General features: G+C 33.8%; 2 protein-coding genes across 2 annotated transcripts; both read left to right on the top strand.

The window, feature by feature from the left end:
* Positions 1 to 1,392: 1,392 nt before the first annotated feature.
* Positions 1,393 to 8,771, top strand: LOC129901629 (protein S-acyltransferase 8-like). Its single transcript, XM_055976876.1, has 5 exons — positions 1,393 to 1,557; positions 5,436 to 5,621; positions 6,054 to 6,344; positions 6,964 to 7,194; positions 7,990 to 8,771. The coding sequence occupies exons 1-5, from the start codon at positions 1,510 to 1,512 to the stop codon at positions 8,368 to 8,370; spliced, it is 1,137 nt and encodes a 378-aa protein (XP_055832851.1). The 5' UTR covers positions 1,393 to 1,509; the 3' UTR covers positions 8,371 to 8,771.
* A 3,564-nt stretch (positions 8,772 to 12,335) lies between these two features.
* LOC129901619 (26S proteasome non-ATPase regulatory subunit 12 homolog A-like) lies at positions 12,336 to 20,640 on the top strand. Its single transcript, XM_055976869.1, has 12 exons — positions 12,336 to 12,453; positions 12,539 to 12,733; positions 15,281 to 15,388; positions 15,470 to 15,574; positions 15,718 to 15,774; positions 15,896 to 16,092; positions 16,606 to 16,705; positions 18,066 to 18,178; positions 19,082 to 19,235; positions 19,369 to 19,446; positions 20,026 to 20,269; positions 20,348 to 20,640. Exons 1-11 carry the CDS (start codon positions 12,451 to 12,453, stop codon positions 20,242 to 20,244), a joined length of 1,329 nt encoding a protein of 442 aa, XP_055832844.1. The 5' UTR covers positions 12,336 to 12,450; the 3' UTR covers positions 20,245 to 20,269; positions 20,348 to 20,640.
* Positions 20,641 to 21,734: the final 1,094 nt, after the last annotated feature.

The following is a 21,734-nucleotide window of genomic DNA, read 5'->3' as shown; positions in this document are numbered from 1 at the left end:
TTGAGGAATTTCGTCGAACACCTTCAAGGCACTAATAGTAGAAAGTAAATTAGAGAAGAAGAACTAGTGAGACATCAAAATTCTCTAATTTAAATCATATTTTCAATAGTTCCCCCTTTGCTTATTTCAAAATAATTCAATTTAGCTCCTAGAAAATAGATAAAACATTTATCTTGAATTTTGAATATTTCAATTATTTTGAACAATGATTTTTTTTTAAAAAAAGATTCACTTAATATAGAATAGAGGGAGTTCTATTAATATAAATATTGTGGTAAAATATTCTTATCAATTATTTTTTGATAAAAAAAAATATTTTTTCTAATTTTTTCTTCTTAAAAAATGTGCAAAATTCAAAATGGACAATTAAAGTGAAGGAAGGGAGTACATTTTAAGAAAAGAAGAAATTATATATGTAATCAAGTCATATATGTAATTTTTCTTTAAAGAAAATTCCTATTCATTATCCAAGAATTTAGCCATTTCTAGGGATCTCAATAAAACTTACTATGTTTTATTTTTCTCTGTGTTCGAAAATTACAAAATTGTGAATCATCCAAATAGCTTATCGATCATCATTGAATTAAACAGTAATGAATTATTAAGTGTCTCAAGGACAAGTTATTAAAAGAATTTTTCAAAAATATACCGTTTAATATAAAATATTACTCCACATAACTTAATGATATACAATATTATATATGGGGAATCATTACACTCAATGTATCAATCTTGTGTAAAAGTATATAATATAGAAAGGTGTTTGTGTATATGAGCTAAATTGAGCACAATGTTTAAATTGAGTTAGAAACGAAAATATTTTCTCCCAACAGACATAAAGAACATTTTCCCCTTATTTTAATAAAAAAACGATTTTGGAATTATTAAAAAACAAAACTATCAATCAAACTAGAAAGTTAGGACAAAGAACTGAAATACCGTAATAACAAACACCTAAATCATGAATCAATAATAACAAAAATTAATATGTATTGCAAAATTTAATTTTTGATATAAAAATATGCATATTTATATGTGTAATTATAATTTTTAATATATATTTATATGGTTAGTTTAATTTTAATTTTTCAATTAATTTTTACTTAAAATCAAAATAAATCAATTTTTAAAAATTAAAAAATATAATTAAACAAAATAAAAAATTAACAATATTTCATTTGATTTTCGATTTTCCTAGAACAAAATAGTTTCATAGATCAAATAGAGAAAAGGGAAAAAGAGAACTGCCCCTAATTGATTAAAACGGAAAGTAAAAAGAAAAAGAGAAGAAAAAAATTATTATATTAATAGAAAAAACTAAAGAATAAAAAAAGAAAAGAAAGAAAAAGCCACCAACCATCATTAAATCCACCTCATTTGAACCACATAGCGCCATTTAAAAGTTGAAAAAAAGCCAAAAAAGGAAAAAAATAAAATGAAAGTAAATAATTTCTACCTGTGTTTTCTTCTTGTTGTTGCTTTAGCAAAGTGACAAAGAATCAATCTTTCATGGCCAAACAGCCTAAGCGCGTGTACCAGTCTTGGAAGGCCAACAATGTAAGCACCTCTTACTTAGTTTATATATTTAGCAATAGATTTTGCTTTCTTGAATTTTTATTTTTATTTTTTGAGGTAATGTTTTTGTTTTTGAATTATTTTGATAATTGGGTGTGCTTATATTGTGTTAAAGATTGATGGGTTAGTGTTACTTTACTGAAATTTAATGTGGGGTTTACTGTTTCTAGACTTGGCTTGTGTTGAAGGGGAAAAAAATGAAAGCTTTGTACTTTTGTGGGGTGTTGGAATTGAGTTGTGTTTGTGGAATTCTCTGTCTTGAGTTTATGGTTTGTTATGTTTTATGGATGGTTATTCAAATTCTTGAAATAGCTAGTGAAGAAGTAAAATTTGGTGGCTTAGTAGTAATGAAGTGGGATGAGAATCATGAAGTCTCACGTTCAAATCCGAGCGGAGACAAAAATACTAGGTGAGTTCTTTTCATATGTTTGAGTCTTGGAGGTAGCTGATACTCGTGGTTGATGGTCAGTAGTCTCGGATGGTTTTGTATGGTCCAATGAGCTATTTATCATTAGAGGAAGGAATAATTTTTTGTTAGTTCTAGTTAGTTCCATAAAGTCTCAGCATTGATATATTATTTTTTTATGATCGAGACTTCCGCGGGGCCAACCCTTAGGATCAACGACAACCTTTGAAACTCGAAAATAATGGTCCGTCCATCTACCTTTCTCCACTTAAATATCAAGGCTGAGTTCACATGATGTAGGGGTTGGGTCACAAGTCACTCAATAGTTGCCACTTGAACTAAGCCTATGATGATGTATTCTAGTCACTTGGTCATTGTTGCAAAAGCTGTCATTGGTGTAATGTTTGTTGAGTTGAAGTATCTAAATGCTTCATGATTACTAATGGTAACTTGTAATTCATCATTTAAGAGCTTTGTGTCTCAATGCTAAGTTGTTCGAACTAGGGTGTGTGTATTCGCTACGGATGTGGATCTAGAGGTCGGATCCTTCAAGATCTAAATTCTAAGATTCGGGATACAGATTCAGGTATGGATACGGGTGCGGGAATTTGGCTAAAAATAGAGCTATAATACATGAAGGAGGAAGTATAAATAAGAGGTAAAAGGAAAAGGAGTGTCTTAGAAATTTCTATATACAAGGTATTCGATTTTCTTCAATTTCACCTTAGCTTTTGTTTTGATTACAAAAATCATTGAATCTGTCCGGAATTTCTCCTTTGATTTTGGTCAAAGTACCCAAAATCGGTTTCTCCGATCAGATACGGATCCCACACCACACCCACACCATATTGTGTCAACACGGGTGCTGCAGCGAAAGTGAAGAGTCCAAAAAACTTAGCCTCAAAGTGATAGTTATTGTTATGGTCTCAGCATACTGCATCTGGTGTGACATGGGGATACTCTTCGACCTGAAATTGTGATATTTCTAATGGGATTGTCATTCAAGGCCTAATATTATAAGTCTTTTTGGAAGATTTGGAACTTCTAGCTGTGAAATATCTCAAGGTAAAGTGGAAATTGAGAGAACAAATAGCATCCTTATTAACTTGATGTTTTTGGTATACGACTTGAATACATGATTTCTCCTTGTCACATCAATTAAACTACTTATCTTATCCAAAAAATGTTTCTTCCAATCTTCCTTGATGCAAATAAGATACAAGAGCAACCTATCATAGGTGTTAAAATCTAGGAAGTACTCGTCAGCTAGGAAGAGTGATTACATACCTTAGCGAGATCGTAGAAAATACAGAAATATATATGCGCCTGATAAAGGATTGACTGTAGTGCACTGCTTGATTGCGTGAATTGCGGTACTGGCATATTTATACAATTATTACACAACTTACTATTATAGCACTGATATTGACTTTAAGGCGGTGCATTTATTTCCATGCCTCATTAATTATCTTATATTTTAACATGACCCCTCAAGCTTAAGGTGAAGCTCCTTGAGTGACTAATAATTTGTGGCTCTGAATAACCAAATAATGCCATGGCGCTGACTACCTTGTGGTGCTAACTTGGTCCTGATTAGAAAAATGTGATTGGGCAGCGATGTATAGTTGGACAACAACATGCCACCAACTGTGTTGACTGGTAAAGGATTACCGAATGTCAATGTCGATGGTGAGAGCGCTGGGCTTGGTGCGGCAAATCAATCACGTGAAGCTACTAAACTGATGAGAAATGTATTGATGGATGGCAACGTGTTGCTGGAATGCAGCATGCCACTGATTCAGCATTGACTGAAGACGTGTTACCAGATGGTAACATGACACTAAGTATGCATTAACGGAAAGGTGTTGTTGTACATAAACTTAGCACTAACTATGTGTTGACTACAACTTGTTCACGGATGGCGACAAACTTGTCAGTTGACTGGTGCTGACGTTAAACATGTCTAGTGCTTCTGGAACAATGGCGGGAATAGACAAGAATGGGAAGTGGCAATGGTACCATTTATTGGGAAAAGGTAAATAGACATCGCAGAGGAAACACAGTGCTGTTGAAATATCAGCAGCATCAAACTAGAAGGAAGAGACAAGAAAGGCCTGACTTGAAAGAGATGAATGGTCACTTGATCGAGACAGGATGTTTTCCTCATGCACATATTCTTCTATATGTATCCATTCACGAGCTATCCTTTGGAAATATTGCTTTTGACTATCACTATGAGCAGGGAACTTTTCTCATTGCAAGAGAAATGCTGAATAATACTTTGCAAAATTTATGGACATGGTTGTACCATTTCTTCCCAAAGGAAAGAATGTTTTATTAAGTGTTTTTTCTCTGTAGTATATACAGATAGCATATTCCATAGATAGAGATACAATCATAATTCATCTGAGTAATAAATATATGACATTGTTGTGATTGTCAACATTTTAATCCTTTTAGTATAAATTTTCAATTCAAATAGATGAAAAGTCAGTAATTGTGAGCATCACAGTATTTGCAGAAATATGAACCTCCTGGAAATTTCTGGTGTAACCTGGAAGTTTTCATTCAACATAGAAAGCGTTTGTTCCTATTAGGAGAGTAGGGTCAGCTGATAGAAATAGAAACACCACTACTTGATCTCTCGTAAGTCACAATATATGCGAGCATGGTTGTGATATTGGTACTGACAGAGAACACCTTTAATTCATCTTTACTTATATTTGGGATTTGAAGTTTAAAATTTAGATAGCAATTTTGGTTTTGTTGGAGTCGGTCTACTAAAAGGCTGTGATGTCTTGAACACGAGATGCAATACCAGGGATTCGCTGATCAAACTTGCAAGTTCCTAAGGTTGAGTCATTTTTTGTAGGAATGCCATAAGTTGATGCGTCTTTTGTTTCGAAGGGGTAATATAGAATATGCCGTGGTGGTTTAAGGGTATACCAACAAGGTGATTCAGTTAAAGCACGAATTGGTGAAATGAATCCAATGCAATTCTGTTATACAAGGATTAGCTACCTGTTACAAACTCCTCGGAAACTGTAATGTAGCTGGGGATCTTAGCCTTCTTTGATTAATAAAAGAATCTTTTGGTGCCTAGTGACAATCTGGAAGGAAAAAGCTCACATCTTCTTAAACATGAATACACTTGAAATTTACAACCTCAAATTTAAAAACTGTGGTTTCTCCTTAAAAAAATGTCTTATCAAAAAAGAAAAAAAGAAGTGACTGTGACGCCCCAATTCACCTTAACACCCAAGGGAACGTCTTAACTAATTTGCTGTCTCTAAAGTAGCTTACATATTGTGATCAATTGTTTGTTTCCTAAAACAAGAATGTATCTATTGAGTTCGTAACTGTGAATATGAGTATGCTATTGTTCTCTTGGACATATGCCCTTGTACTTGACTTATTTTTTAATTTTTTTTTGTGTGGTTTATGTATTGTGCAGAAATTCTTGCTTGGAGGGAGGCTAATATTTGGACCAGATGCTAAGTCATTGATTATTACCTTCACTCTCATCCTTGTCCCTGTTGTTCTATTTTGTGTATTTGTGGCAAGAAATCTCGTGCTTGAACTCCAACGAGAAAGTGCAGGATATGCAATTTTGGTGATAACGATTGTCTTCACAATTTATGTTAGTGTCTTAACTCTTCCTTTTAGTGTCTCTTAGTGATCCATCAGACTTTGCATACATTTCAGGAAAATTCCATGTGTTGCTTCTTCAATTTTTTGAACAGAAATCTGTCTATGAGTTTCTGCCTTCCCCGTCTTCCCTCCCCAAAAGGAGTAGAGGCTTTGATTTTTGGCAATATACCCACATTATCCACCCTGTTCCTTACATTGTTGCCAGTTGCCTTTATCCCTGCTTTTTTCTTGACTTTCATAACTGCCAGCATGCTTTCTTCTTTTCTTCGCATAAGGTGGGCACTCATTGTTGAAGACACACATATATTCTTTTTTGGGGTGGGCAGGTGGTTTACAGACGTTGGAATCCTATAGTATCATAATGCTCTTTTCTGTTGTTTCTTAATATTTCAATATCCTAATGTGGTATTGGTTGCCATAGGTCTTTATACTTCTACTCTCAACATCAGCAAAGGATCCTGGCATTGTCCCTCGTAATTCTCATCCTCCAGAGGAAGTTCTAGGGTATGATTCTTCAGCTTCTGGTGAAGCTGGCAGTAGACCTTTGCCTCGCACCAAAGAAGTCCTTGTGAATGGTTTGCCTGTACGTGTTAAATATTGTGAAACGTGCATGTTATACCGTCCACCAAGATGCTCTCATTGCTCGGTATGTGATAATTGTGTGGAGCGATTTGATCACCATTGCCCTTGGGTGGGTCAATGCATCGGGAAGGTAAGTTCATCCATCTTCATTACTATTTCTTTTTCTTGATGCTCCACGAAGAATCTTCTATTTGTTGTTTTTTTTACACTTCCTAATTTATTTGGTTCGTTTAAAGATGAAACGTGCCAACTGTATCCTGGCTTCGAATTGTTGATATTGGAAAAAAGTTGATCAACTTACTTGTTGATCAGCAGTTGCATGAGAGAGGTTTAATAATCATGTCTAATAGCTTGGTGTTGAATGTCAATTTATAGACTTTGGCTAGAAACTAAGAGATCAAGTATGAGAATTATGTGTCTTTTTGTTAGTCTATCCCGCAATTTCCTTAACCAAGATGTAGCACTCATCTCTGTTCTCACTGAATGTTTTTGTTAAAGCTACTGATGATGATGTTGACATTTAACATTTTTAAATTCAGAATGTGTGTAATAAATCTTTTCTTAGATTATTGCTTTAATTTGATGGATAATACATTAAAGATGTACTGAGCTGCACTACTATGTTTACATAAGTTTCTTATGTATATATAAGAATTTTAGGAGGAGAAAAGCTTTTTTTCTGCTCTATGCTGTTTAGATATCCTTTTGAGACACTTTCCTTTTTTCTCTTCTTCTTTGTTGGTGCACAGCGGAACTATCGTTGCTTCTTTCTCTTTGTTTCTTCAACAGCCCTCCTTTGTGTTTTCGTCTTTTCCATATCGGCTTTGTATCTGAAATTTCTTATGGATGATTCTGGAACTCTTTGGAAAGCTATCAAAGAATCACCGGCATCTGCGGCATTGATGGCTTATTGTTTTATTGCACTGTGGTTTGTTGGAGGTCTTACTGGCTTCCATTTGTATCTCATTGGTACAAATCAGGTTAGTTTGGTTTAAAACCTCTTACTATTAATAATTTAACGCTTTTCTGCTGTATTGCATCTGAGTACTATCACAGTTATATTTTTTTTCCCTATACGATGACTCCGTTATTGTCATAGTGTTATTGGACACAAGCATGCATCCCTTTCAAAGCTATGATGACTTTTCAGGGAAACTTGTCCATGCATTTGGAAAGTGTAATACAAATGATTAGGAGAAACGTAGAAGATAGTGGCTCCCTTTTGGCCACTATTTGCTATCATGGAAAGAATTCTTTTCTTCTTTACATTTTGTTGGTTATTTTTCAAGGGTTGTTGTTACCATAAATGTGACAAATGTTTATATGATTCTGTTAATTCATATATATTAGAGGAAGTGGAATGTTCTATTTCAAGAATATGATCTATAGTTAAGACTTGAGATCATCCAATTTAAAATGTAAAACACGTATTTCCTTGAGTAATATATGTTTCTTTCTAATTTTTCTTTTTCTAAAAAATTTCCCTGCCAACCTGTCAGTGATGTTGTTTCTTTGTCCATGATGAACTTGTAATCTTTCTCGATAAAGTCGGTTGATTAGGGTAAAATTGTATCCCTTAGGAACCGTACATGCGCCTTTTGATGCATACAGTTCAAAAAGATCCTTTCAGATGGCTAGAATTTGTTACTTGAACAAAACTAGATCGTGTGGAATCATATTGATATTTAACAATACATTTAGTACTTACCTATTATCTTTATTTTTCCCCTCATGCTTAAATTTTGACTTGCTTTAGTTACGAATGATTTCTGCAGACCACATATGAGAACTTCCGTTATAAGGGAGACAACAGAGTGTATAACCGGGGATGCATAACAAACTTTCTTCAACTATTCTGCTCAAGGATAGAACCTTCAAAAATCAATTTTCGCGGCTATGTACAGGAAGGGTTGTCAAAGCCTCATAAGAGTAACATTCAAGAAACAGATATAACTATATCTGATGGGGATACACGAATTAAGGTGGAAGACGATCTTGATATTGGAGATGATATTATGAAGATATCCCAACGCCGTAACTCTGAGGAAGTTGGTGATGTTAGAGGTAGAGGAAGTGACAGGTCGCCAATTGGTCGTTCTGAGGTTGATTTTGGATTTGGTCTGGAGTCTCAGTTTTCCTCCAGACCCTCATACTAGCTTTGAGCAGAACAAAGTGAAAAGAAACCATAATCAATATCACCATTTTTTCCCCAGTACATTTCTATTTCCTCCTGCTGGCATTATTTTGAGCACTCAGGAGGAGTTTCAACTGATCATTTATTGAGGTTTAAGATGCAGCACCACACTTGTCTCTAGCCATGAAAGATGCATCGGTGTCTCTTTCTCGAGCTAGGCTCTCCCTGCTCTCGTGAAGAGATGAGATGGATAGTTAAGTATTTATCGGAAGAACTATAGTCTATAGCTGTTTGGATTCTTTACTTTGTATCTATCTCTGGAATTTTAACAATGTGTACATCTTGTCTTGTGGTTTGAGTTTGTTCATGATTCACACAAGGATATAAAAACTCACATTTGAACAAATAGTTATGTATTTGATACTTGAAACCTTTTTAAATTGCAACTAAAGGAAAAAATGAATCAATTAAGAAGAAGAAGAATAGGAGGGAGAAAATTCAAACAAAAACTCTTTACCACAAAAAATAATAATTCAAGTTATGGTTTAAGATAGAATAAAAAGGACAAAACCTTAAAGGAAAACTAAAAAAAATTCACAAATCACAAACCTACTAATATTAATATTCATTCAAACTTGATTTCCTTCGCAATGAAAGGAAGTACATCTTATTTTATTGGGTTTGATGCATTTTAACTGATGGTCTTTTGGAAATAACTTCTCTATCTTCACGAAGTAGTGATAAGGTATGCGTACACTATACCCTCTCCACACCCCCACTTAGTGGAATTTTACTGGATTTGTTGTTATTGTTACAATCACATTAAATATCAAAGATTTTAAAAATGAATCATTTAAGTTAAATGTTTGTGTTTCCTTAGGAAATACTTAACAAAGGAGGCTTTAACTTACCATATCTCATACGTTTTCCTATTGTTTGGAAATTGGTTATTTATGTTAGATTTACAAGTCTGAAAATTGTTTTTTGTGAAGGTTAGGTGATTTTGTTTTATTAGAAATCCATCATTTTGAGGTATTAAAAAAACTTACAAATTTAATTGTGTCTTGTTGATTTTTAGATGTTGAACTCAATTTGCTGTTGGATTTTGATAAGCTAGTTGTTTAGCTGTTGTGGCTAAATGGTAGTATTAGTGAAAACTTTCTCATGGACAACTAAACAAACAAAAAATGATATATACAAGATACACGTGAAAAATATGTAAGATATACGAATTTTTTTGTGTTCCGAGAGAATTTATCACATGAATATGACTCAAACAATCAAACTCATGAACACACTATGTATTCACGAAAAAAGTACATTGAATAATTTGAACTACATAATTTTTTAAAATTTCTTTCTCAAGTTTTAAGCACTAGGTGTTTACAACTTGAAGTAGCAAAACTCTGGCGAATTGATTTGTTTTGATATCAATTATGAAGGTAACTTTCTCCTATTATTCTATCTTTTTTGTTAATTTCAATTCAAATATTATTTTTAAAATTTCATTGGTGTATGTTATTTTTTTAGAATTCAAGTTTGTCAACTAAAAACTATGAAACAAGTTACTCAAAATTCTAAAAATAAAATAAAAAAGAAGAACTAAAACTTTAATACGATATCTAAAATGAGCTATTGATAAATCTTTAAAAACAATAAAGAAAATCCGGTAAATTTTCATTTCAAAATTTAAATTAATAAAATCTTGTTGAATCAACAATATATAAAGAAAAATTAAGCATATTAGTTATATTATAAAATAAAATCTTGTTGAATCAACAATATATAAAGAAAAATTAAGCATATTAGTTATATTATAAAATAAAATCTTGTTGAATCAACAATATATAAAGAAAAATTAAGCATATTAGTTATATTATAAAATAAATCAATAACTCTAAATACGAAAAAAATAAAAAAAATCAAAGAAAATTATATGCATGGAATTTTATTGAAAAAGCTTAAGACCCTTATAAAATTTGATTTTAAGTCATTATTTTTATTGAGTTATCCCTAATAATAATCAGAGGAAAAACTTAAATAAAAGTTCCGTAGCAACATCAAGAGGTAATGGTCAAGCTCTCTACAAACACAAAAAAATTGTGTTACTATGAGCCCGATTGACCATAAATAATTTTTACTCAAGAATTAATGGAGTGCTTGGTGAGATAGACAACATTTTAATTATCAGAGAATACAATATATCTTGATTGTTCAAAGCCAAGGTCTCGAGTAAATTCCTTCATCCAAAGCAATTCTTTGGCACTTTCAGTTATAGCAATGTATACAATTTCTACAATGGATAAAGCTATACATCTCTATAATCTAGACTGCCACGAATAAGTTCCATCTTCAAAAGTGATAAAATAATCGAAAGTGGATCTTGAATTCTCCAGATTACCTCCCAAATAAAGAGCCCGTGTAACAAAAAAGTCCAGGTTTGTCATTTTCAAAGCACAACTTCAAATTGACTGTATCTTTCAGATATCTTAATCTCCATTTTACCTAATTCTAATATTCCTTTCTTTATGGTCAAGTGTCTTTTAACTTATCTAGCGTGTCCGAGAGGTCCTCGCTAACACAATCAAGTAGATTAGTTCTCTTATTCATGTGTTGACAGTCTGAACGAAAGAAAAAAATCTCACCGCCACAGCAATAAGTTGCTTTCTCTGTCGTTGTCGGGAAATTCTTGGCGACGAGATCTTAGGATAAGTTGATAAAATAAACTGATAGAATGATCGACACGTTCAAAGAATTCTTAAGAAAGACTGTAATAACATGCATAGATATTTTTTCCTCTCTTTAGCAGACTTCGATCATTCAACTTTAGCTTCTCAAGAAGGAATCGGGTCAATTAAATTGTTGAAAAGTGAATTCTCCCTTTTAATCTGGCCTTGGTAGAACTTTTCTTTAAGTGCAATTTTGATTCAAAAATTATTAGGCTGGCTCCTCATGTGCCTAAGAAGCTGAGGCAATCTCGATTGAAGTCAATTCAATATTTTCGTACTCAATCTTATTTATAGAAATAACACTATCAAGTGGGAGTATAAGCAAATTCAGTTATAGAAACTTCTATATAATTGATGGAAACCTCAAAACTGTCTTGGGAAGGCAAAAATTCATATTAAGCAATAAGCACTGCCCTAACATCAACTGGTACAAGGAGTAGGCTCAATAGCAAAAATCAATCCATCTCAATCTACAAAAAGCATTGCCTTAAACATGCAATCCCTCCCAAAAAAATGGGTAGGGAAGGATGGACAACCATTTGACTTTGGCACATGAGGTGGTGGATGTAGTTAGGTAATATAATGAAAATATATCAGACTGCTAATCCTGAAATGATGTTTCGATTCCATCCTTGGCCTCGAAGAATTGGATTAACACTAAACCTGTTTCAATCAAATGGTATATTATTAAGATAGGAGGTTTTCGTTAAAGAAATCCACAAACAAGTTTCTAGAATTTTCAAATCAAAGAAATACAAGATGACAATGAGCTTTTTACATTACGCTTTAATAGAATGAATTTGATAAGAGTAGTAGAATAGGCCCTATGGTCGATCAAAGGTGTTGTGCAACTTGAACTCAAATCTATCCAACCTTCAATCCATCTTTGTCCAGCCACCTCATAACAAAATGTTAGACCAAGGTTGACACAACTGAATTGATTGAGGAAAAGGAATTCCCAATTATCAAACACTACTGTCACTAAAAGCGAAGATCGAAAAATCACTAGATTGTCGAGAAATATTAATCTGAAAAACTGTTTGGACATAAAATTATTACAATTTTTAGAAATTCAATTTGAGAAACTCCAAAAAGGTATATTCACAATTTTCACCTCATATTACTCACAAAATTCAAAAACAACTTCAATTTATATTCATGCACAAACATAACTCAATTTTCAATTTTAAAATAAATACTATTAAACTCCCTTTTTCACCAAGAGCATAACTATTCCTACAAGAAAACTAGACTAATAAAAACACTCATAAAGTAAAATTTAAAAGTCACTTCAAACTCGACTCTCTCTCTCTCTCTTCTAGGGTTTCAGAGAATCGATCTCAATCGAACTACCAAAAAACTCAATAATCAATATGGTAAACTTCGATTATTCTTTCGATTTGTATAATTCGTGGTCGATTTTCGATCTTTTATTCATTTGAAATGTTTTGTTGTTTACAGGAAGGTGATGGGAAATTGGAGGCGCAAATTGAGGCGCTTCTGAATGTAGAGAAGCAGATGAGGCAAGCTGGTGATGTCGCCGGTACTAGAAAAGCAGCTACAGATATTCTTCAGCTTTGCTTTGAAGCTCGCGCATGGAAAACTTTAAATGAACAGATTGTTCTATTATCTAAGCGCCGTGGACAATTGAAACAGGCATGTTCATCTATTTTATTTATTAATCACTTAACTTTTACAATTTTAAAAAATAAATAAATTTGGGTTTTTGTTTCCTTATGAGTCTGGTGTTGAAAATCATGTTATTATTTGCTAAATTATGTGAAGGAAAAGGGAGAAAGTTTTAGAAATCAGTATATTTTTTGCTGGTGCATAAGCTTTTGGTAGTACCTAAAGATCTTGATTTTTCACGTAATTGAAGTTTTGATTTGACCCGTGTTGAGTTTCATATGTAGTAAGACTTTACTGAGTAAATAAGAAAAAAATGATTTTGATGAACCCACCTGTGATACTGATGGTAGGAATGTTTAGAACTTAGAGGGCAATCTATTAGTTATCTTTCTTTGCAAGTGTGGAGCAAAAATGTTTTCACTAAATAGTATTTAGAACTTGCCAAAATTGGACTTACTTTCTTACCATCCTCTTTTCTTTCACATTTTGTTTTTCTGATCCATAGTACCAAAATGTTTGAGTTCTTTCTCTGAATGTATACATTTCAATGTATTAGTATAATATAATTGCTTGTGCAATATGTATGATATGCCGGAGCTATGATACACTGTCTAGGTTCTTCCTTGCTCTTGCAGTCTTGCTGTAAATTCAATGGAAGGAACATGGAAAACGTGCTGATTTCTTAGTGTGTTTCTCAAAACTTCATATGTTTTAGCTGATCAGACTTGTAACCTTTCCTTTAATGAGGAAGTAGGTGAGGGCATTGGATTAATGTTCTTCTCTAGTTCTAGGTGAGAGGATAAGGTCATCTCTATGCTTTTCTTGGTACAAAAGGAATGGAACTGAGATTCTCTCCCTTGTTTGGACTTTCGAAAAGCAAAAGGACAGAGTAGTGCTTAATATTTTAGTTTACTTGAATAAAAAGATATGTGGGATTACCTATGAATGCTTCCATGAACATAGCAAAAGTTAGGATAGGCTGGGGTCTACTTAGAAAAAGTGGAAAGTTATCCTCTTTGTTTTACTATTTCAGAATATAGAAATGCCGAAAACGAAGAAGGCCAATTTGCTCTTGAACAGAGTTGGTCTGCTGATAAGAAAATGGAGTTAGATTTAAGTGGTACTGGAACATCAGCTCTCGTCCCACCCACTTTAGCACTGCTAAAAAGGGGTACTACTTGATAGGGGTGTTGGATGGATTTTGCCTCTTTTAAGTTAAAAAAAAGGTCGAGGTGTCACAAGTTCCAGCCCTGCACTATAAACTAAGCTTTGTATTTAGGTGGAAAAGGGTAGAAGGGTGGGCCCATTATCCCCAAGTTCCAAAGGAGCTCGATCATTAAAAAAAAGTAGTAAAGACTGAAGAGTAAGTCTTACATTGATTTGTTCCAGCAATAAGACATGCTGGTAAGGAAAATGCATGCACCATGGTTAATTCTAAAACTTGTCATAATTGCCATGTTGCACTGAGATTTTACCTGTTCTACTGATGAACTACTTTAGAGATGGCTTCGTTTGCAATTCCCTTTTTCATTTTTTTTGATGAAGTTGTTTATTAGGATTATTATTTCAGGGCGACATTTGGTTTCAGGACTTCTAGATCTAATATTCATATTTATGGTTGTTGAAAATGAATGGTCGAAACAGGATTAGTAAGATTTATGAAAGATAGATAAAACACATGTGAGCTTTTACCTTGTCCAAAAAAGAAGATACAGACACATTTGAGCTCTCTTGGAAATGAATTTGGAAAGGATGAACGTAGGGCAAAGTTCTTGGTTAGTGACGTTGGTGGAGAGTTCCAAAAGAAAAGCTAGGAATCAAATCAAAACAAATAACAAAGAAATTTGAGGTGAGGGGTTAGATACAAGGAAAAATGTCAACTACGACCAAGATACAAAAACAGAAACCTATGTTGGCAACCAAATTGTGGGTTATCAGTTTTATGTATGGACCTTTTAAGCCATGTTTCCTATGGCTGCAAAAATTTGTCTCGGAGAATGTTGGATTTGGGGTATAAGTGAATATGTGATCATGGGTGGTCTTGGATGTGTTTGCCTAGGGGACAGGTATTTCTACCAGTCACTACTTCTGTATAGAACTTATTGGAACAAAAAATACAGATTACTTAGAGATGCAAGGAAGTTGGATGAGGCCTAGGCCACTGGAAAATGAACAAGAAGTTGGATCGCATTTGCTTGGTGCTTAATTAGAATTTTTTGCTTTTACTTGTTTTCACTTACCATCTACCTGGGAACATGCATATTGTGGCTTCATCTGTGAATGCTTGGGCAGTTCACTACCAATGTGCTTGTGTTTTGAGAAAATCAGGTAAGCATACTAGAGTATTTTGTAAGCTCCTGAGTCCCGTACATTCCGTATTTGAAATGCTTTTTAGATATTCTCTTCCTTTTTCCCATGTATATGTGTATAGAATGAGCCATTCCCATGAAAAATATACATGTGGCATTGCAGTACTTCGTCAAGTTGCGATGACACTGATGCATGATGCTACGCGTTCATTTGTCCTTAAACTTTATAATAACATGCTTGGTGTTTTTTCTGGTACTCGTGCAGGCTGTACAGGCCATGGTCCAACAAGCCATGCAGTACATTGACCAGACGCCAGATCTTGACACTAAGATAGAACTCATCAAAACTCTTAACAGTGTGTCTGCAGGAAAGGTGAGCGCATTTTCATTTTGATAAAGACATCACTGCAATCTGTTTCTCTTTCCTACTGAGCAACTATGATCTGGAATGTAGATATATGTTGAGATTGAGAGAGCTCGCTTGATTAAGAAACTCGCAAAGATTAAAGAGGAACAAGAACTCATAGGCGAGGCTGCTGATTTGATGCAAGAAGTTGCGGTCAGTGTTTGTTGACCTTCACTTTGGTGTCTTCTTGGTCTTTTTTGGCTTGTGTAATTGATGTCTAACTGCAATATTATGGTCCTTATTCTTTATCCTTTTTTTCCACTTACAATGTGATGTGTCCATGGCTTAACTAACAGGTTGAAACCTTTGGAGCGATGGCAAAAACTGAAAAGATAGCCTTTATTCTTGAACAAGTATGTGATACTCTTCCTTTTCTTTCTCCTTTTTGATGGGTAAAATTCTTCCTTTTCTTTCTACCCAAAACATAAATGAGAGCATGCTTTTGGATTAACTGTGTGATGCTGAATATTGCAGGTTCGTCTATGCTTAGATCATAAAGATTATGTTCGTGCTCAAATACTCTCAAGAAAGATCAATCCCAGAGTGTTTGAAGCTGATCCATCTAAAGAAAAGAAGAAAGCAAAGGAGGGTGAAAATGTGGTCGAGGAGCCTGCTGCGGATATTCCTTCACTGCTAGAGTTGAAGCAGATCTACTATCAATTAATGATTAGGTACATCTGGTTATGCTTTAAATGTGGATTAATCAAGGATCCAGCACATTCATTGGGAGCAGGGGACTAAACCTTAGAGATAATTATAATTCTGTTATACTTTACACTTCCTTTCAAGATGATAAGAAGTATCTTAAAGTTGTCTTCAGAATACGTGACAATTAAATAACGTGGTTATGCTCATCTACTCCCTATAAATTTGAGTCACCTAAGCTGATAGTGGGTTTTGAAGTGGTAAAGGTCTTTCAAAGTTGAATCACCTATCAAATGTGAACGGAAGTTTATTTTATTTATCGTAGACTAGTTCTTGCCACTTCTCCAAAGTTTTAGGTTGGAGGGACCTTGCATGATTTTCTTGACTGTTGATTTAGCAGGTCATCAACCCTAAGGCCTGAGATGCTTACTTATTTAGAGTGATAGAGCTCTAGATGAATAAATGGTTTCAGATGGAGATCTTTTTTTTGCATTTGTGTATCTTAAGCTGGAGATCATTTGTTTCTACTTCTGTTGCAGGTATTACTCACATAGCAATGATTACCTTGAAATATGTCGCTGTTACAAGGCTATATATGAGATCCCTTCCGTGAAAGAAGACCCAGCACAGTGGATACCAGTAAGTTGGTCCCTTTCATGCATACTCACATTCTACATAATTTATAATTTGGAGATGTTGCTTGTGGTATTATCCGATGGACAATTAGTTTTGAATTTTTAAAAGTAGTATATCTATGAAGTAGTGTTGGTTAATGAGCAATTCTTTACAGAAATATAACAATAATCATTCTGCTGCATTATATCATTTCCCTGGATGCCTTAAATGATATTTCACTTCATCAAAAAAAAAAAATTCAAAATAATGTGACAACTGAATTGATTTACCAATATAAGGTACCAAATCTGACAAAAGTAAAACGGGTTGGGAATTATTAATCTGTTGAAACGGATACGTCACTGTTGCATAACTTAAAATTAGGTGACAATTAAATTTATTTACACCTAGATGAAAATTCTAATTTCTACATCAAGTAGAGGTGCTACAAAACCATCAAATATATCATTCATAGAGAAGTAATAGGATTAGTTTTCCTGTGGTAGCATATGATAATTGTGAGCTGGGATTTTAGTCTTACACAGCTAGTCAGGCTTCTCTTCATCTCACGAGATAGGGGTCGGCATCCTTTTCATTTTTCTAGATAAAGCGGCAGGCATCCTTTTCATCTGTCAGAAAGATGATTATATGGGGGAAAAAAGAAGAGAGCTTTATCATTTGTAAGAATTTGTTTGGATGGGGTTATAGCGTATGACTTATAAGCCAAAAACTATAAGTTAAGATTTCTAACTATAAAGTGCTTGAAAGCCATTTGTTACCTTCTCAAAAAAAAGTGCTTAAAAGCCATTTTGGCTTAAAAGCACCAAAGATAAGCCAATCCAAACAGGCTCTTAGTCTACCCGTGTGGATCAGTGGACTTTGGTCTCCTCGTACTTCAAGGACATTTTGAAATATAATAGGCATCTATGCTAATTATTATGTGTATAAAAACAACTATTATATAGCTTGGGCAAAAGGAAAACAAATTTCGAACTGTGGCATAAGACTTGGCAATAATTAGATTAAGAAGAAAACAAGAATGCGTATAAATGTAGAAGTGTGAATAATACGAAGAGAAACATAAAGGCTAATGGGAAGAAAGAGTCATTAGTCTGGCTAAAACTCTTTCTACAGACCATTGATTGTTCTCCAGAATATTAAACAAATGTAATATTATTTTATTGGTTTGAGTCAAAGATTTATATTAATAGGAGAAAAATCCGTGGGATGGATGGACGTATTCTGTTTTGGTAACTTGTAGTCACTGACAAAATAAAATACAATGTATTCAATTTTGGTAACTTAAGTTGTAATTAGAGGCCCTTTCTTATTGGAGCAGGCATAATTGACCAACTAGTGTGCTGACCTCTGTTATTTCATGTAGGTTCTGAGGAAAATTTGCTGGTACTTGGTATTGTCTCCTCATGATTCTATGCAATCAAGTCTTCATAACTCAACTTTGGAGGACAAAAATCTTTCAGAAATTCCTCATTTCAGGTTTCGTGCAAAAAATTCTATTGCACTATGTTTATTGTTGCTACTTATAAAAAAAGGAAACAAGGAATAACTATGTTTATGGAGCTACTATCTTTGCATTTGTATATTTGGGTTTGTGGGGTAAGATTTCTCAAAATTTTGCCAATTGCCAACAACTCCTCATGTGGAAATTATTTCATGCTGTGTAGTTATAGAACATTTGATTATAAATATTTTATACTTGGGCCCAAGTCAAGTTCATATAGCAATTTCTATTTTGGGATGTCGAGGATATTTTCCATCCGTCCATCAACAACATCATTCTGCATCTTTCAGAAACTTCAAGAATCCAAGTTTTTTTTACTGTTCTCAAATTCATCAGATGTTTCCGTAACAAATTAGCTTTCAGAAACTGTCTTAATATTTTCTTCAATTACTAATATAGTAGAAGTGTCAACTGAGCCATCTTACACTTCCTCTCTACTCAAATTGTATCACACAAAATAAATTGGCTGGAGCAATAGAATTCAAGTCTGGTTCTTTGGGTTTTCATTGTTGCAATTTTTGCTTATTTGAAATGTGTGTTGCATGTTAAGGCTGTAGGAGATCAGAGTCATTCAATGATCAAGGCGATCTTTGAAGTCCTTGCTTTCTTAGGCTGACATTTCAAAATTGGAACTCTAAACAGAAATATCAAGTAATGAGCATGTATTATAACCTTATTCTACTACTTGACTAACTTATCTAGTCTCTTATGTTTCAATAAATGTGGAATTTTGCATGTGCAGAAGGAAGTATTTTTCATCTTTTATCCTACAACTGTTTTTTTAATTAAGTTTGCAATATTCTTCCACCCTCTACACTAGTGGGAAACCAACTTCAGGCTAATGATTACTTTGTATCTTCCTTCTGATTTTGCTTCAGGCTGCTTCTGAAGCAATTGATTACCATGGAGGTCATTCAATGGACTGCTTTATGGAATACATTCAAGGATGAGTTTGAAAATGAAAAGAATATGCCTGGTGGTACTTTGGGGGACAAGGCTGCCGAAGATCTCAAACTGAGAGTTATAGAGCATGTAATATCCGAGGGCTCACTTTTAATTCTCTGTTGAATGATTTGTCATTATGGTATCTGTCAAGTTGATCTATGCTGCAGTCCATTTTCCTCTTGAATTGTGGTTTCGCTTTTAAGTACTATTTTCTTTGCAGAACATCCTTGTCGTCTCAAAATACTACTCAAGAATAACCTTGAAGAGACTGGCAGATTTATTGTGCCTCGATATTCAGGTGCATGTTTAATTTATTGCTATTCCTAATTCAAAATTTGTTTTTAAGTGTTGTGCACAGTAGCTACATGTTCTACTTCATCTTTGGTGGTATTTTGAGAGGTCCTGGTATTCAAGGGAATGTGGTCTGACCTAAGTGCAAAGGCTGAGGGCCAGTGTAAGTCTTGGGGTCTCTCTGTGCCTTACAGCAATGTAACTTTGTGTTTGTGAAAAACATTGGCTGCTAGCTTTGTTGATTGAGAACTGGTTCAGATAGTTAAGATCCTTGTTCTAGTCTAGCTCTTGCTGATGGTGGGAAATTTGCTACACCTTTGCGCTAAAATAGTAAAGGAAGGTTAACAGTGTGAAAGATAAAATGCTGTTGGCGTAAATCAGTGGAGAGCTGCTAGATGTTCCCAATGTTATATTCTTTTTCATATTTTACCTTCTGTGCACTAATTTTCAAATTTTGGAACTGAAAACCAATCACTGGTTGTCACGTTCTATTTTTCTCTTCATTGTTGCTGATCTCAAGTTTTTTAGATGTTGCAGCTGTCACATAATCGTTCTATTTTATCTTCTTTTCTTTTGTTATTTTCAGGAAGCCGAAAAGCATTTATCTGAAATGGTTGTATCAAAAGCATTGGTTGCCAAGATTGACAGACCTATGGGTATAGTCTGTTTCCAACCCGCAAAAGATAGCAATGACATCTTGAATTCCTGGGCTTTTAATTTGGAGAAGCTGCTTGACCTGGTTGAGAAGAGTTGCCACCAGATCCACAAAGAAACAATGGTGCACAAAGCTGTACTAAAGGCTTAAAACACTTGATCGGACAACTCTACAGGTAGAGCCGAGCTTTAGATCAATTATAGTAATTCTGCTATGGAAGTTTATTGTGACAAAGTTGAAATCCTTTTCGCAGTACTCTATCCTGAGGAACAAAGCACAGCAGGAACAAAAACTCACAATCTTGATTCCGCTGCCCGTACTATCAAGATTTGCCTGCTTGCTTTTCTTGTTGTTGTCGGAGCTTCAATTTTCTTCCCCCATTTTGTATCTTTATCGATGTTTTCTATGCATGATTTTATTCAATTGTGATCAACAAGAATTTAGGTTTGATGCTAAGAGATCAGAGATGTCAGGTTCTTTAATGTTTATTTACTCACTTTCACATTCAGAGGACCAGAAAATCAGCGTTATAGTTTTATTTTGAAATTCAGCTTTCTATATGGGTTAGCAAAAGGAAGACGGGCATCGTTTCCCCTTGTAAAACGATCTCGTCGCTCAAAAACCAATTAAATTGCAATATCTATGGCCAAACGGGTCCTCAAGTGTGCCACTGTCAACACAGATTCAAATAATGTGGTACCTAATTTGACATTGATCTAATAATTCATAAAAGACATGATATGTTCAAAACAGCGCACAATATCATTTACAATTCAACTTAAGAATATTTGTTTTCAAAAAAATCTTTGCAGAGAATTTGAAAACTTAGCTAAAATTTTAAGTTTAATGGATTATGAATTTTAGAAAACATTGCATATTGATTTCTTGAATTTACAATTATTGAGTTATATTGAATTCGTTGATAAAGTTGTAACTCCACTTCAATTCTTAACTAGATGCTTTGAGCTTGAAGTTGAGAATACAATTACTTCAAATAAGGAGTCTTTTCTCTGTGCAATTTCTCGACAAATCAGATTTGTGTCGGAAACCCAAAAAAAGAACTTAGAACTTAACAATATGTTTTCTATTAATTCATGAATGTAAAAATCTCATTAATTAATAAGTATTGTCGTCAACCAAAATCTTCCACGGCGGTTAATTCTTTGCTAAGTAGCTTTTAGCTAATGATTTTTTTTTTTTTTTTGTAATTTATCACTAAATGGGATTAGCATGAAGTTTTATTATTTAACTAGGAAAGTCTGTCCATCGCTAATTCTTTATTGTCTAATAGTATTCATTGACAGTTTGTCCATAGAATATTAAGATGATTATCATTAAGCTTTTCTAACAAAGTTGATTTAGTTTATTGTTCTGAATAAAAAGGAATATTATTTGTACAAAAAAGATTTAGTTTACTGTACTGTTCAATATGAAAAGAATATTATCCCACCATAGGAAGTTCTTAAATATAAGTGGTTTATCTTGACCCCACTAATAGAATCTCTATATGGCTAATGGCCCTACTAATACATCAAAATTGAAATTGATATCAAGCGTAATTAATTCAATTTATGGAAAAGAAAGAAAAACAATAGGCAACATGAAAAGAGAAAGAAAAATTGAAGAAAATTATGTTCCCC

Source organism: Solanum dulcamara, chromosome 1 (assembly GCF_947179165.1).
Source record: "Solanum dulcamara chromosome 1, daSolDulc1.2, whole genome shotgun sequence".
Classification (NCBI taxonomy): domain Eukaryota; kingdom Viridiplantae; phylum Streptophyta; class Magnoliopsida; order Solanales; family Solanaceae; genus Solanum; species Solanum dulcamara.
This window is presented reverse-complemented; position numbering and strand designations above follow the sequence as displayed.

Bases quoted from the DNA above. Each gene is read 5' to 3' on its own strand.
- LOC129901629 (XM_055976876.1), top strand. From the start codon at position 1,510: ATGGCCAAACAGCCTAAGCGCGTGTACCAGTCTTGGAAGGCCAACAAT. The intron at 1,558-5,435 runs GTAAGCACCTCT...TGTATTGTGCAG, and splicing joins AGTCTTGGAAGGCCAACAAT to AAATTCTTGCTTGGAGGGAG. The intron at 5,622-6,053 runs GTTAGTGTCTTA...TGGTTGCCATAG, and splicing joins CGATTGTCTTCACAATTTAT to GTCTTTATACTTCTACTCTC.
- LOC129901619 (XM_055976869.1), top strand. The intron at 15,389-15,469 runs GTGAGCGCATTT...TCTGGAATGTAG, and splicing joins ACAGTGTGTCTGCAGGAAAG to ATATATGTTGAGATTGAGAG. The intron at 15,775-15,895 runs GTATGTGATACT...TGAATATTGCAG, and splicing joins TAGCCTTTATTCTTGAACAA to GTTCGTCTATGCTTAGATCA.